The 14,877-nt window shown below is 34.6% G+C and overlaps 2 protein-coding genes across 3 annotated transcripts; one reads left to right on the top strand and one right to left on the bottom strand.

The window, feature by feature from the left end:
* Nucleotides 1–9,083: 9,083 nt before the first annotated feature.
* On the top strand, nucleotides 9,084–11,509 carry LOC110785740 (protein CURVATURE THYLAKOID 1B, chloroplastic). The gene is made up of 6 exons (XM_021990247.2): nucleotides 9,084–9,478; nucleotides 9,991–10,142; nucleotides 10,263–10,349; nucleotides 10,886–10,948; nucleotides 11,048–11,085; nucleotides 11,156–11,509. Exons 1-6 carry the CDS (start codon nucleotides 9,307–9,309, stop codon nucleotides 11,211–11,213), a joined length of 570 nt encoding a protein of 189 aa, XP_021845939.1. The 5' UTR covers nucleotides 9,084–9,306; the 3' UTR covers nucleotides 11,214–11,509.
* Nucleotides 11,510–11,606: 97 nt separating this feature from the next.
* LOC110785731 (cathecol O-methyltransferase 1) lies at nucleotides 11,607–14,770 on the bottom strand. Of its 2 annotated transcripts, none has more exons than XM_056837682.1 (4): nucleotides 14,315–14,770; nucleotides 13,101–13,411; nucleotides 12,879–12,943; nucleotides 11,607–12,167 (listed from the first exon to the last, which is right to left on the bottom strand). In XM_056837682.1, exons 1-4 carry the CDS (start codon nucleotides 14,719–14,721, stop codon nucleotides 11,919–11,921), a joined length of 1,032 nt encoding a protein of 343 aa, XP_056693660.1. In that variant the 5' UTR covers nucleotides 14,722–14,770; the 3' UTR covers nucleotides 11,607–11,918. The 2 variants fall into 2 exon arrangements, with proteins under 2 accessions (XP_056693660.1, XP_021845927.2); XM_021990235.2 differs by having other exon boundaries at nucleotides 11,607–12,215; nucleotides 14,315–14,769.
* Nucleotides 14,771–14,877: the final 107 nt, after the last annotated feature.

Genomic DNA, 14,877 nt, shown 5'->3' on the forward strand with positions numbered 1-14,877 from the left:
TCATTGTTTATTGTTAGGGTCGCATTTTTCAATGGTTAGGGTCACATTTATCCTTGAGTAGGGTAACTTTAGTCCTCGAATAAGGTCACTTATATCTTTGGTGTGGTCCACTTTTATATTTGGATGTACAATAAAATACCGTAGATCGGGGGCACACAAAAGTTTTTGGCAAAAGTATGTTACATTAGTATCTTTGCAAGATATCTATCATTTCCCCTAAATGGCAAAGTTGAAGCAAAAGCATAAATTTTCATTGATGTTATAAATGGAAAAGTTGTAAGAAAGTTCATATGATTCTTTTATTTTTGTTGTCATGGTCCATACGGAGAGAGATAAAAATGACAAATAATATGGACGAGAATTCATCATAAATCATAGATTAACCAAACATATCACAAATTCGTTAATTTGACAAGGTCGAAGCATTTTCCAAGCCGAAATGTTGTAAGGTTGAAGGTGGGTTGTATGTGTTCCGGGTGTGAAATGAGAAGAGCTGACTGTGGGATACTGGATTCCTGTTGAGAGTGCCGGTTGGTAACTGCACAACAGAATGGATTAACTAGCCTCGGGGGTGGTTCGAGGATCCCCCTCCGATGCTTAAGTAAGATTACTGAGAGATTAAGAGATGATTAAGAAAGTAAGAAAGAAGTGTGTTTAAGTGTTTGTGTACCTCATAGCAATAAATGAGGTGCTCCTTATATAGATCAATCCAAAGGTACGATCAGGTAGGTCCCTTGTGGTTAGATAGCGACCTGTTGATAGTGACCCTTGGTTGGTTGTCTTCATGATAATGCCGGTAGGGGGTCTTGCAAATAATGCCGGTAGAGGATATTTACCTAAGATGACCAGATTACCTGCAAGTTAAGTTTACCTACGGGGAGTTCTGTCGGTACCAGGTGGTGCCGGTAGGACACCCCGTACAGTATGGTTGGAGGTAAGATGGTGAGTGAAAGTAAGGTAAAAGGTAAAATAGTGAAGGGGATAAATATAAAGAGGGGTATTTATGACATTTAATAGGGCGGGTGAGTATTTATGGGGCGGGGTTTAGTAAGGCCCCGTTGGGATTTGATGGGTAACATACAACAATGACCAATCAAAGGTAGACGCGTACAGTTTATTCCATGCATGGCTACTCTAAAAGGTTCTAGATACCTGAGTTTTTACCATTCAAGGATTTCACGCTTAATTATTTGCATGGAATATTGCTATTCTCGTGCTAACAAATACCTCCTGTGCCCTAAACTCTGATTTTTGGCTATTTTTGTGTTTATTAAACCATTATAATTACATTAATAATGTCATCCTTTTTTATTCAGTTACCAAGGCTATATAAAACATGACAATTCAATACTACTTCCTACTTCGTACGACATATTCCAAAATAATCATAGGGGGAATGAAAGGTATATATATATATATATATATATATATATATATATATATATATATATATATACATATATATATATATATATATATATATATATATATATATATATATATATATATATATAAAATATATTTGGGACGTGTTTCTTTTAACAGATAAAATCCGAACTTATAAAATCGGTTGACCTGACTCGAATTTATAGGACGTAAATGAATTTGACTGTAACTGAGTAAACTTAAAAGAGTAAAGCTATTGGATTTAATTGTAATTACTGGATATAATGGTAAATTATTGCTTGAACACATCACTATAAGATATTGTACTATACGACGGGAAATCCCGTCGCTAAAGGCCAATAATTGTTGATTAACGACGGAATTTTCCGTCGCGAACCCGTCATAAAAGGGGGCCGTCATTAATAAAAAATCCCGTCATTTATCCGTCGTAAAAGACATTTGCGACGGTTGTTCCCGTCTTTATTGGGTTGTTATCCCCGTCGCAAAACCCCTTTTACGACGGGATTTTTACCCGTCGTTATTAGATTGTCATAAAATATACAAATTTTTGTAGTCCATTGAGTCATTAACCTTGCTAATTGTTTAGAGAAAAAGGGGGGAAAAAGAAGGATATAATTATGATAATGATTAATGGTAATCCAGAAAAGAGGAGAGTGAAAAGGGTCAAGGGAGGCAAGTGATGGGATTGGAAGTCAAAGGAGTGTGAAGAGGAAGAGAGAGAGTATCTGGAGTGTCAGTATCAGTGTCAGAGAGAAGCAGCACTCATCCCCATGTGCATGTCTCAGTGATTCCACGTCTAGCTTGTCAGATTTTTTTACTCCGCCCTCTCATTATGTTTTAACAGCACAAATTAACTTTTACTGTAATACTGTAAATAAAATTAAACAAAGATTTTTATATTGGTGAAAGTTTGAAACATCACATTTTACGGAATACATGAACAAGTATACGGAGTATATATATATATATAATATATGGATATTTTACAATAGCTACACTAATTTGGTAGCCACTACAAGCTTTTAATCTCGACCTTATATTTTTGATACACGAAATCTACACCATTTATTTTTGTTGACTTGACTTTTGAAGAAAATTAAAAATTAAAAATTAATTAACCTCCATAAACGGTTTGTTTTCTTTTTAAGAAGATCTTAATAGTGCGTTGGTTCTCAAAGTAGGATGATTTGTATTAATACGGGGTGATTGTTGGGTGGATGAGAGAATATGATGAATAACGATGGTAGTATTTGATTGATAATGTGGTTTTGAATAACTGTGCCTTTTCTTTTCTTTTTCTTTTTTTTGAAACGCAGTTTTTTGTTTTTGTTTTTTATTTTTTATTTATTTTTATGATTAAATAAATAAGCGGATTAGATTTATTCTTAAAATTAAAGGGTTGAGATTTGCTAAAATTATGGTGGCTACCATTTTATTGTAGCTATTGAAAAACCTTCCATAATATATACAGTATATATCATGTGGAAAGGTTTGTATTAAACCTGATCAAAAAGGCGGGCCGGGCTGGTTTCGGGCCAGGCTGATGGCATGAAAATCTGCCCGTTATGTTGGACCGGGTCGGGCCAAACATCGGGCCAATTTTTGTGCCCAAAACCCGTTATTTCAAGACAAAAATAATGGTTTTTCTGGCCGTTTTCAGACCAGTCCAAATTTATAACTAAAATTGTTGTTTTATCGTTGTCCAAAGCACGTAATTTTTTAAAAAGTACGGGCTGAGTCAGGCCCGAAAACCGGGCCGAGATGTACTGCCGAAAACCCAGTACTTTTCGGCCTGGGTCAGGCCTGACTCATTTTGATCAGCTCTAGTTTGTATGAAGAAATATGAGCATGAGTGAATGACACTAGTTCTCCTAATTATTATTTTTTTGGCAATTCACACTACAAAAAAATCATTTTATAGAGACGAGGGGTTTCGTCTCTAAATAGTCCAAATCCGTCTCAAAATGATGATTGGAGACGGATTTGAGACCGAAATGGGGCGTCTCTATAGAGAGCGTCTCAAAAAAATTTGAGCCGGAATTTTGGCAAGTCCATTACAAATTTGAGACGAAATTTTTGAAACTCTATATACAATCCCATCTCAATTTTAATTTAGAGACGAAATTGTAGTAATCCGTCTCAAGTTTGAGATGCTTATAGTTTTCGTCTCAAATTCCGTCTCTAATAATCCATAATTTTGTAGCGTCAGTTCTCCTAATTTGAAATCTCCTAAACTTGTATGTAGTTAATCATCACCTGATTCTAAGAAAATAAATTAAGAGAACAAATTTATTGGACTTGATTGAACCTTGTTGAACATATCGAATATTTATAAGTGTTTCACCTTTAACTAAACTTTATATCGTAAATTTGATCCCTACCGTGTACAATTCTGGGTATGTTCATAAGTACTAGCTAGCTCCGTATATCGATCAATACTTCAGTAGGAATCGGTATAGAAAATAGTTCGTACTCTAAAAATAAGTTGGCACGAGAATATGATCTACGAAGTATAAGGAAATGAACACCCGACAAAAATGCAGTAATTAATATCAACAAAACAAGAAGCTTGAGAGCAGTTTAAAAAATGAGGGAATATATGTCCAAATTCTCATCTTCCGAGACTAAACACTAGTACACTACTACCAGTGCATTGTCTACTGAGCGTCTGAGCCCATGAATCCTTTTCATACTCACTCCGTCCCGAAATTATAGTTCTATTTGACTAAAAACACGGGATTAAGAAAAGTGAAATATAGTGCATGAAAAAGTGGGAAAGTGTATAAAAAAGGGAATATAGTGTATTAAAAAGTGTAAAAAAATGTAATATCCAAATAAATAAACATGAATATAAAATTGGGAGACCCGAAATAGAAAACATGTCCATATTTTTAGGACGGAGAGAGTAGTTATTTTAATATTTTACTTTTACAACCATTGCATTTAACAAATAACAAATTTGGGGTGTTTCTTTGTTTGTTTTGTGGGAGTTTGAAGGTGGAATGAGAGTTTTAATCCCATTTACTCAAAATCACATGTTTATTTGTGAGGATCGGAACAAGAGGTGGGAATGGGATTGAGAATATATCCCTTATATTCCCAAGGATTTAATACCAAGGAGGGCAAGTATATATAACTGGTTAGGAATGAACTCAAAACCAAAATTTCCCTCTACCCTTCTACCCTTAATGAAACTAAACAAAAAATATACGTAGTATTAATAAGGTTAACTTCGTATTTCATATTTATTCCTAATATAGTCGCAACACTTACCAAACAAGGCAATGGCCACATTTTTACAAATTCTCAACAATCAATTGTCAATGTTCATCCCATCTCTTAATCCTAAATTTAAACTCATTTTCACATACCAAATTTGCCATAAGAAAAACTAAGGAATAACAAGAAATCTTTTGATACTCCGTACTTTTCATAGTTGTTAATCCGAATTACAGAGTATTTTACGCATTTACTTGATTTCAAAAAGACATGTTACTTTATCATAAATGTTACGAAGTACGTAGTAATTAAATTAAAATATTTAGTACTCCGTAATTGATAGAGGTAAATTAACAAAAAATAAGGTACATATATAACTACATATAGCTCCTCCTGTCGATAATATTAAGTGAAGTTGCTTGTTAGTAGGATAGTCTTTTCTACTGTATATTTTTTATTTAAAATACACTGTAGAATATTTTGAAAAGATGGGAAATTTAACAACTCCAAATGACTCGCGTTACATTTTGGACCTCAATGTCATTCCTCGTGCTCCAAAGATGACAGACTTGAACAATTTCCAAAGAGAACTCTATCTGTCCAAATAAAATGATAAAATTCGTGTGTCTAGAAATGTCTTTTATAAAAATAGTATAGAAATCCCAAATAGCAAATTAAAATTATCTGTTGGAGCCCTGAAATTAGCATACCAACCAAGTCGGGTACCATATAATACGTAATTAACTAATTACGTATATATCATGATAGATGTGAAAAACTCCACTTTAATGTTTCGATCTTAAATCAACTACTCCGTCAAAAAAAACTACTCCGTATCCGTACTGGTAAAGATGGCTGTGGGCCGGGCCGTCCCGAAGCCCGATCCGGCCCGACACGAGAAAAGCTTGGACCGGCACTAGCACGGAAAAAGCACGGCCCGACACGGGCACGAAGTCGTGTGTTGTGAGCCTGGCGTGGGCCCGGTCCGGTTAGACCCACGACCCGTGGGCTCGACCCGAAGCACGACCCGACCCGGCCCACGGCCATCTTTACGTACTACTCCTTCCGTCCTTTAATGTTCAGACTGTTTTAACTGGACACGCTTGTCAATGCACAACTTTGACTACCAATATCTATAACTACATATTATAAAAACTTATAAAAATATTAATATTTTGAAAATATATATTAAGATGAAGCCAATAATATATTATATACTAACATTTATTTTCATATACTAGAAATAAAATAGGGTCAAAGTGAATTATGTGAATAATGCAAAAAGTCAAAACGGTGCGAATATTAAGGGACGAAGCGAGTATATATTAAGGTGTTTTATTTCACGTGTCGCAAGTAATTGACCCAAACCGTCCGAATGTACAATAACATTACATGGTAATTTTTTGAATTTCATTCAGTGTACGTACGAAATTAACAATACCCTAGCATAGATTTCAATTGAGGACATAAAGTCATAAATAGAAGTGGTAAAAATGCACGCTTGATGGAAGTGTACGTACCTGCATGCTACATACCCCCGTTGACTATTTTGATTTAATTATTAGAGGGAACGAAATCATATCCTTTGTCAATTGTCAAACCCGTTCACCAAATTGCATAATACATTTACCCACACTATGGACACTACAAGTCAAACGCCACCCTAACTGCAAGTCTGCAACTCACACTCTTTTTATGTCCATTTTTGTTTATTCAGTAGTACTCCCTCCGTTTCTTTTTGTTTGTTACGTATTCTTTTTAGGGTGTTTCATAATGTTTGTTACATGGGGGAATCTTTCCTTTTATAAACTTATTATACTATTATTTTTTGTGCCAACTTTTAATTTTAATTGGTCCAATTTTTTCAACTCATTAAATTTCTTTACAATTTCCCAAGTATGTTAAGTTAGCAATCTTTGTGCTTTTCCATTATTGGTTCATTTTGATAAATAAAACAATCTTATTGGTTGTTGTAATTATTAGTGGATTGGGGTTTTACTTGGTTTATTTTTTTAATAAAAAACCAAAAGAATCTTTATTATACGTTAATAAGCGTGCAAAAGTCCAAACGTAACAAACATTTTGGAACGGAGGGAGTAGTAGAATTCAATATCATATGTGTAATTCCTATGTACTCCTTCCGTTCATATCAAGGTATTATGAAATATAAAAAATGTGTAAGAAAAACAATAATTGTAAGTGTTTTTATGGGGAAGGTGATAAATAGATAATTATTTATTGATAATGTATAAATAAAAGTGGATGTAGGTGGAAAAAAACATATTTGTCGAAGAAAAAACAATCAAGATTTGTGGAAATGTATAGAATGTTTGATGTCCAAAAATAGAAACATGACAAGTATTTTGGAACGCCTAATTAGGAAAGCACGACATGTATTATGAAAAGAAGAGATCGAGGATCAAACAAAGTATTGGCCTAATGAAAAGGATACCACCTTCCTATTAAAAGGTTTGGGTTCAGTTCCCCATTATAACACTTTGAGGGAGGGATTCTCGTTACCATCCCCCAATTTTTTTTACAAGAATACTAAATTAATACTTCACTACATATACTCATAGAGATCTTTACCAATCATTGATGTAGTGGTTTAGTTTGAGGGCCTATGTACTTATTAAGTGTGTACAATAGGACATATTGTATGTTCTAACGGTCTAACCTCTCTTTCACTTTTGTAATTTATATGGGCTTTGTGGCTCAATCATACCAAAAAATAGATATATACTACTATCAATGATGACTTTGCCAAAGATTAAGGGTCCATAACTGTTTTGGATAGATCATAGGTTCGCAATTTCTCTCATTCTTTTGGATATCCCTATTGCATTATTAATAAAATAACAATTTGTTTATTGATTTCTCATGCACCGAAAAAGTATTTGTATAGTGTAAGTGTATAACTGTATAAGAATTAAGTACATATCAGGCCCATAAGACTAGAATCTTTCGGCCTTGTAGAGTTGAAGAGGCCCTTATATTTCATGGCACATCCAGTGCTTTAGAGTCTAGGTTCACTAGAACCCAAGTAAACTTAACACTTTTGGTATATGTTTGGAAGTGAAGCCCCTTAGAAGTGGAGCTAACAATGGATCGGGTTGGATCGGAATCAAGTCGGTCATTTATAACGGGTTGGGAAACCCGACATGTTTACTTAAACGGGTTGAGAATCTCAACCCAACCCTGACCCGAATGTAAACGGGTTAACTTGAAGTTGACTCGTTTAAGTTGTCTTGTCTGACATTTTTGAGGCAAATCTACTAGAAAAAACAAATACTCCAATATGCATTTGACATGAATCAAACCGTCAAATAATTATTCAGTTGATGGAAAAATGAAAAGTAAAATCTTTCAAATAACATTCTACAAATTTGTATTACATACTTGCTTGAACTTAAACGGGTTAGGCGGGTTGTTTTCGGATTAAAAATTTCAACCTAACCCAACCCATTTAATAAATGAATTGGGTTGACCCATTAAATTAAACGGGTTGAAAATCTTGATCACAACCATTTATTATTGGGTTGAATCAGTTTTTGTCAGATCTACTTAGAAGTTAGAAGTGGGCTTGTAACCTTTTTATTTTTTATTCCGGGTTTCAAATTCGCATTGTCTTACTGGTTTTCACTTTTTCCATTTCATAATGTTCTTAATATTTGCATTGTTCATAACTTAATATGATCAAAGCAAGAAAATTTCGACCGTATTAGTGATACTTGTTAGATAATTCTCAAAATATATTTTCGAAATAATTTTTTTTTGCTCTACATCATTTTTCAAAGTTCATTGTAGTGATCAAGTAAGAATGTGAATATAGGTTATTTTCACAGCAGATAACAAGGGAGTTGTTCTAGGTTAATCAAGATCGCGGACTAGATCTTTAAAAACGCAACAATACCTATTTGTTGGGAGAAACTTCTTTCACGTCCGACTCAAATCCAATTAATCAATTTTTAGTAGGCTCTGAACTACCAAATGCAATTTTCTACTCCCTCCATCCCAAAATTATATATTTGACTGAAATCACGGTTTAAGAAAAGTGAAATTTAGTTTATGAGAAAGTGTATGGGAAAAGTTGAATATAGTGTACAGAAAAGTGTAAAAAGTGGTATATAGTTTATGAGAAAGTGAAATACGGAGTATGGTGTATGGAAACGTGGGAAAAATAATGTCCAAATAAGGATACATGACTATAAATTTGGGACGTTCAAAATAGAAAATACTATAATTGTAGGACTGAGGGAGTTATAAAAATAATAGAGGAATATGAACATTAAACAGTATCTAATACGGAGTACTCCAACACTAAAATCCAGCATATAAAGGATGAATATTTCCTCAAGAACAAAGGACTAATTAGCCAATTCCAAGTGTCCATCTGTAAACTTCCCACCCAATTAAACACCATAAATCTCCTATCCTAATATCCATGTCAGCACTATCCAGATCACTAGTCGTTTGAGTGGTTCTCCATCTCCACCTTTCACTCCAAAAAAATCATCAAACACTTGTTTTTTTCACTAACACTTGAAATTTATAGAAGAAATTAAATCAAAATACTATTAATAATCTATTTTTGTGTGGCCTAACAACCTTTTTTTTTTTAATTCAATCAGCCACAAGGTGTCTGTACTCTGTACTGTGTAGGAGTGTAATTAGCTAATCATGGCCACCACCGCAACCAATGCACTCTCCCTCTCTTCTTCCTCCACCGTTATCGCCGCCAAGGACACTCATCGACAGCCGGCTTCCGCCTCTCCGCAGTGTGTCTCTCTTCCCACCCTCCCTCCGCCACCTGTCCAATCTCAAAGCCGTGTTTCCAGGACTACTGCTTATTGTATGTTGCTTAAACTTTATTTCTTGATGCATCTCATTATTCCTTACAAACCTTTTATTTATTTATTTTTAATGTGATTGGATTGTACATGTATTATCAATTTCTAGGACAATTAAGGAGTAACTTTATGATGTTATATTTATCAATTTCTATTCATAGAATCACTAATCGAACAAGTTGTATCAATGAGGTGTTGGACTGGTGGCTAAGACTGATAGCCTGTGTACAATAGTCAATAGGTGTAAGGTTCGAATTCCTCCGCCACTTTTTGTAATTTATTTGCCCAATCGCCTTGCCTACTTATTTGGGTGTGATTGTGATCATGAATTCTATTCAGTTATTAGGATTTGGCCTGACTTTACATAAACAAAGCTAAATGCCTTATGTCTGCCAAATTAGATTTTAAGACACTTTTTTTTGTCCTGGCTAGAAAGTTTATACATTAGCTGTTTGGCAGTGGTAGATTAACCAAAGATGGAAACAATAGAAGTTAATTTCTGGTGGCAATGTAGGTAGAAAGATCGCTAGGAACGTTGTTGCCATGGCCACAACCGGGGAAGCCCCGGCAGCAGCAGCAGCAGCACCAGCAGTAACCCCAACATCTGCTGATGAAGCTCCATCAGAAGTTGACACAACAGAGCTTCTGAAAACCATCCAAGATGCTGTAAGAAATAAAGAATTAGACTCTTCTTTCTTTTGACATATTTGTAGCATATATAGTTTTGATTTCGATATAGTACAAGTAGTGGATTAACATGTTTGATGGATGCATGAATGTATATAGTGGGACAAAGTAGATGACAAGTATGCAGTGAGTTCACTTGCTGTTGCTGGGGTTGTTGCTCTCTGGGGCTCTGCTGGCATGATCTCTGTGAGTCATTTCTGCTCTTTTATGCTACTACTCTCTTACACAAGGTTATCAAAACCGTGATTCTACTTTGAATCCGAAAGGACCCTTAGAATCGAATCGTAGAATCGCAAGATTCTACAAACAAGTAAATCAAGATTTTATTCTCAAAATTCATTTTAAGTGCTTATATTATAGGTGAAATACTTAATAATTAAAATAATATAGTTTTTTAATAGCTAAATAAGTAATAATTAACAATATTTATCTATTAATAACTTCTCAGCATGATTTAAATTTACGAGGTTTTCGCTAGTCAAGAAAAAAGTGTAGACTCGTGTAAATCGTATATCGAATCGTTGATCATATTTGAATAGTAGAATCGTAAGATACTACGATTTGAATCACGATTTTAATAACCATGCTCCTATGTAGGAAGTATGATATAACTTATTACTGTATACTTGGTATTTACCAGTTTTTTAAAAGTAAAAATGATATCTATTGTGAAACGGAGGAAGAAGTATTGAGAGATTGGTAAATGATTTGCTATTTTGCAGGCAATTGACAGGCTTCCATTGATACCTGGTGTTTTCGAGCTTGTAGGCATTGGTTACACCGGGGTACTGTAAACATCATCCATCAACTAATTTCATTCATTTGATCACACTGTTTAGTGTTTAACCCTAACTGAGAGTTTTATTTCTGGGTTTTTAATGCAGTGGTTCGCGTACAAGAATTTACTCTACACGCCTGACCGGTAAATTTCTGATTACATCAAAGTGCTAAATTTGACATTATATTGATCAATCAATTACAATGTGTTACAGGGAAGCTTTACTACAGAAAATCAAGGACACATACAAGGATATAATTGGAAGCAGCTAAAACAAAATCAACAAGAAAAGAAAAGTTAGCAGGAAATTTGGGGATTGGATGTCCAAAGAGTTGAACAGAGATTCTGCAAAAAAAAAATTGCATCTGAAATGGAAAATCCTACAACTCTTTTGTGCTCAAAGTCCTCTTTAACATTTGAGTAAATTCTTGTAATTCTCTCTCTCTCTTTCTTTCTTTCTTTCTTTCTCTCCTATTAAAAGACACACTCTTGTACCTATATTCTTCTAAAATTCTTCTGCTTTGTAGCATCACATAATACCAATAATGTTCCCTGCTTTTTTCTTGCCCTCGTCTTTTTTTTACTTGTATTGTAAAACCACGAAATAGGTCACATATGAAGCAGTGACGAAATTAGAAATAAATGTATGTACCCCTAAGAAAAAATGAATATAAGTAAATTACTTTTTATGATATTAGTAATAAAATAATCCATATTACATTTACGAAGAAGTACCACCACAAGTTGGTGGGTTTGTGAGGGAGCTCATGCATTAGGTCAGCAGAATGGTTGAGAGATTCAAATGTAGTCATGTATAGTTTGACTGGATAATTTGAGACAAGTGCTGGTCATGATGGTTCAGTATATAAGGTCTTTCTTGCTTTAAAAAAAAATACATGGTTTTGTTTATTCGTTAAACCAATAATAAAAAATGCTAACACATACATTCCCTCAATTTAAGTAGGTCCTTCAAATAATTATTTGTAAAATTCCATAACCCAAAAGTTGGAGACATAACAATCAAACTTAACACCAGAAAATCCAGTTGCCTTAGCCAGGGCTTCAAACTCTTTGCTAGTCCTTTCTTTTCCACCTGGGTTCTGTGTCATCATGCTTACATCCAACTGGCTGATGGCTTTTGCAAGGGCCGTAGTCTCTGGCTCGTCCGTGATGTTTGTCTCCACAACGATCACCTTACCGTTGTCTGGCAAGGCCTTGTAGCAGTTCTTCAACAACATTAGGCAACGGTCATCACTCCAATCATGGAGAATCCACTGTAATCAAGGTTATCAAAACCGTGATTCTATTTTAAATTAGAAGGGTCACGTAAAATCACTAAAATCGTAAGATTATACGAATTTGAGGAAGTGAGATTCAATGATAATTTTGTAAATTGTTTACCCAATTTTTCATAGACACCACTTCAAATTAAGTTGTTTAAATTAAAACATTACATACTCAGGTATACTAACCTTTTATTACTCTCTCAGTACTTTAATGATGTTGGTGTACTTTAAGATAATGGAGGTGGGGTAAGTGAGGTAAGTGTAAATTAAATGATTAAATACTAATTGTGATGTATTGAAAAAGATTAATAAAATAAGGGGAGAAATTTACAAAAATAGTAAGTACATCAATCATTTAAATATGGCCGATTAAGGAAAATGCACCAATAATTAAAGTACGCATGGAGTATGTTTTAGAAGAAAAGAGCATTTATGGCGTATCAGGTTACCATTGTTGTATAGATCGTTGTATTGTAAGATTGTAAAATTGTATATTGGATATTTAGATCAGTTGCGTATTTCAGAATCGTAGAATCATAAGATTTTAAGATTCAAATCGCGATTTTAACAACTAACAAGACTGCGTTTTCATTTTTCAACCATTGGAAATTAAAACCTCAATGTAACGAATGAATGCGATCATTAACTGACCTTCATGAAGATGGCATCTCCCTCAGGAACACTTTCAAACATATCTCCACCAACATGCTCCACACCTAAAAATATTCAAAATTCATGTGGATGAGATTTGTGGTTCTTGGAGACCGTTCTTTTTTAGTTGCACTAGTTTGATTTTTGCATCATTCACCCGTTACACTCTTTTAAGTGTTATGACCAAGTACATAGAGAAAAATACGAAAACCATATCCATACCAGGAATCGGAGGGGCGTGTTGAATAACATGAGGCAAATCAAAGTTGATTCCCTTAATGGAAGGATATTGAGATGTAATGGCATTAATAGTATGGCCAAGACCTCCACCAACATCAACAAGTTGTTGGATCTTCTCAAAACCCTTGTACTTTTGAAGTATCTTCTTGATTGTATATGTTGATTGATCATACATTGCTTTGTTGAAAATCTCGTTGAACCTTGGATCCACACTTGGATACTCGAATGCATGCATTTCATGTACCTTGTTGAACGGGATCCCTCCTTCTAGCACCGCCTCCTTCAACTTACTCCTTCGAATAATAAAAGGAAATGATAAACGTAACTCTAAAGGCTATGTATATAAACAAAACTAAATTTAGAGATCGAAACAACACATAAGTCTGTAATGGGTTGTGTTAGGCTGACCTGTCCCAACTCCGCTTTTATCCTTCATATCTTTACCTCTTAATAACTTATCTTCCACATTTTGTAACATTGCAACTAGTAATTAGAGATTGCAATGGATCATTCACCTGATCCAGATCGATGTGGTGAACCTAGTTCCATTTTACATGATTTGAATCTTCAAGTATTGAATTCGATGAATCTGGACAGGATCCGGATCCATTTATGATGGATCTGGATCAAATTCTTGTTTTCGAGATATGGATCCGGTCCATATCCATCTCGTGGATCCCTTTTAAATAACTTTTAATAAAACATATAAAATATACTACTCCGTATAAATTTTTTATGTTTATTTTCTTGACTCCGTATAAGTAATTTTAGCGTAAGTTGAATAATAATTTTTTTTAGAAAGTAGTATAAACATTAAAAAAAAAAAAAAAGGCATTTTTTTTTGCATTTGGATCCATATCTGATGGATCTGGGTGTGAAAATTTTGAACCCATGGATCTGAATCTGGATATGTAGAATTCGATCCAGATCCTAGCCTTTGCCTTCTCTACTATAAAGTTTTTATGTTTGTTTTCTTAATTCCGTTATAATTTTAATTTTAGTGTAAGTAGCATATAATTAATTTTAAGCCTTTTTTTTTTACATTTAAATCCATATGTGAAAATTTTGAACTCGCGAATCTGAATTAAGATATGTATGATGCGGTCCACATCCTACCCTTTGCCTTCTCTACCAATAACATCCCCCAAGGCCCCAAATCAACCCAAAAAAGAAAAGAGAAAAGAAAGAAAACTGACCAGCTGAGAAGGAAGACTTTATCAACAACCAAGTTCAACATAGGGGCCAAAGACACCCCATCCTGATCAGGAACAAAACACTTAGTAACGGGCGCTGGGCCATACCGCCTCTGGACTCCACCATCGGAAGTGGGCTTAGTAATACAGCTAACTACAGAATAAGTGGCTAGGACCCGTAACATCCGGTCTAACATGATTGGAGCTTCCGGGTTCCTAGCTTGGATACGGGCTGCCAACTCGGTGGGCAATAGCCCGTTAGAGTTCGGGTCATTATGGATGATTTGAAGCACCCCTAACTCAATGGTGGCGTTCAAGACCATGGGAAGGACACAAGAATTAAGAATTTGACCTGCATAAGCATAGGTCTCCTCTTCTTCTACGTGTCGGTGTTGGAAATCCAGGGCCATTCCTTAATTAAAAAAATTTAAAAAATTTAAAAATTTAAAACTTGATTAATAATATTATTAGGAGGAAATTCGAGCTAGTGTTTTTATAGCACTTATTGACACTACGTACCTGTTATGGATACTCTTACCAGATCAGTTACGATGGTGTCTGTCTAA

The sequence above is a fragment of the Spinacia oleracea genome, chromosome 2, assembly GCF_020520425.1.
Source record: "Spinacia oleracea cultivar Varoflay chromosome 2, BTI_SOV_V1, whole genome shotgun sequence".
Lineage (NCBI taxonomy): Eukaryota > Viridiplantae > Streptophyta > Magnoliopsida > Caryophyllales > Amaranthaceae > Spinacia > Spinacia oleracea.

What these genes read in the sequence shown, in the direction of transcription:
- LOC110785740 (XM_021990247.2), top strand. Translation starts at nt 9,307, where the DNA reads ATGGCCACCACCGCAACCAATGCACTCTCCCTCTCTTCTTCCTCCACC. An exon ending in TTCCAGGACTACTGCTTATT is followed by an intron (nt 9,479 to 9,990) that starts GTATGTTGCTTA and finishes GTGGCAATGTAG; the next exon opens with GTAGAAAGATCGCTAGGAAC. An exon ending in TTACTCTACACGCCTGACCG is followed by an intron (nt 11,086 to 11,155) that starts GTAAATTTCTGA and finishes AATGTGTTACAG; the next exon opens with GGAAGCTTTACTACAGAAAA.
- LOC110785731 (XM_021990235.2), bottom strand. Translation starts at nt 14,721, where the DNA reads ATGGCCCTGGATTTCCAACACCGACACGTAGAAGAAGAGGAGACCTAT. An exon ending in AAAGTCTTCCTTCTCAGCTG is followed by an intron (nt 13,412 to 14,314) that starts GTCAGTTTTCTT and finishes TATTATTCGAAG; the next exon opens with GAGTAAGTTGAAGGAGGCGG. An exon ending in ACACGCCCCTCCGATTCCTG is followed by an intron (nt 12,944 to 13,100) that starts GTATGGATATGG and finishes GAATATTTTTAG; the next exon opens with GTGTGGAGCATGTTGGTGGA.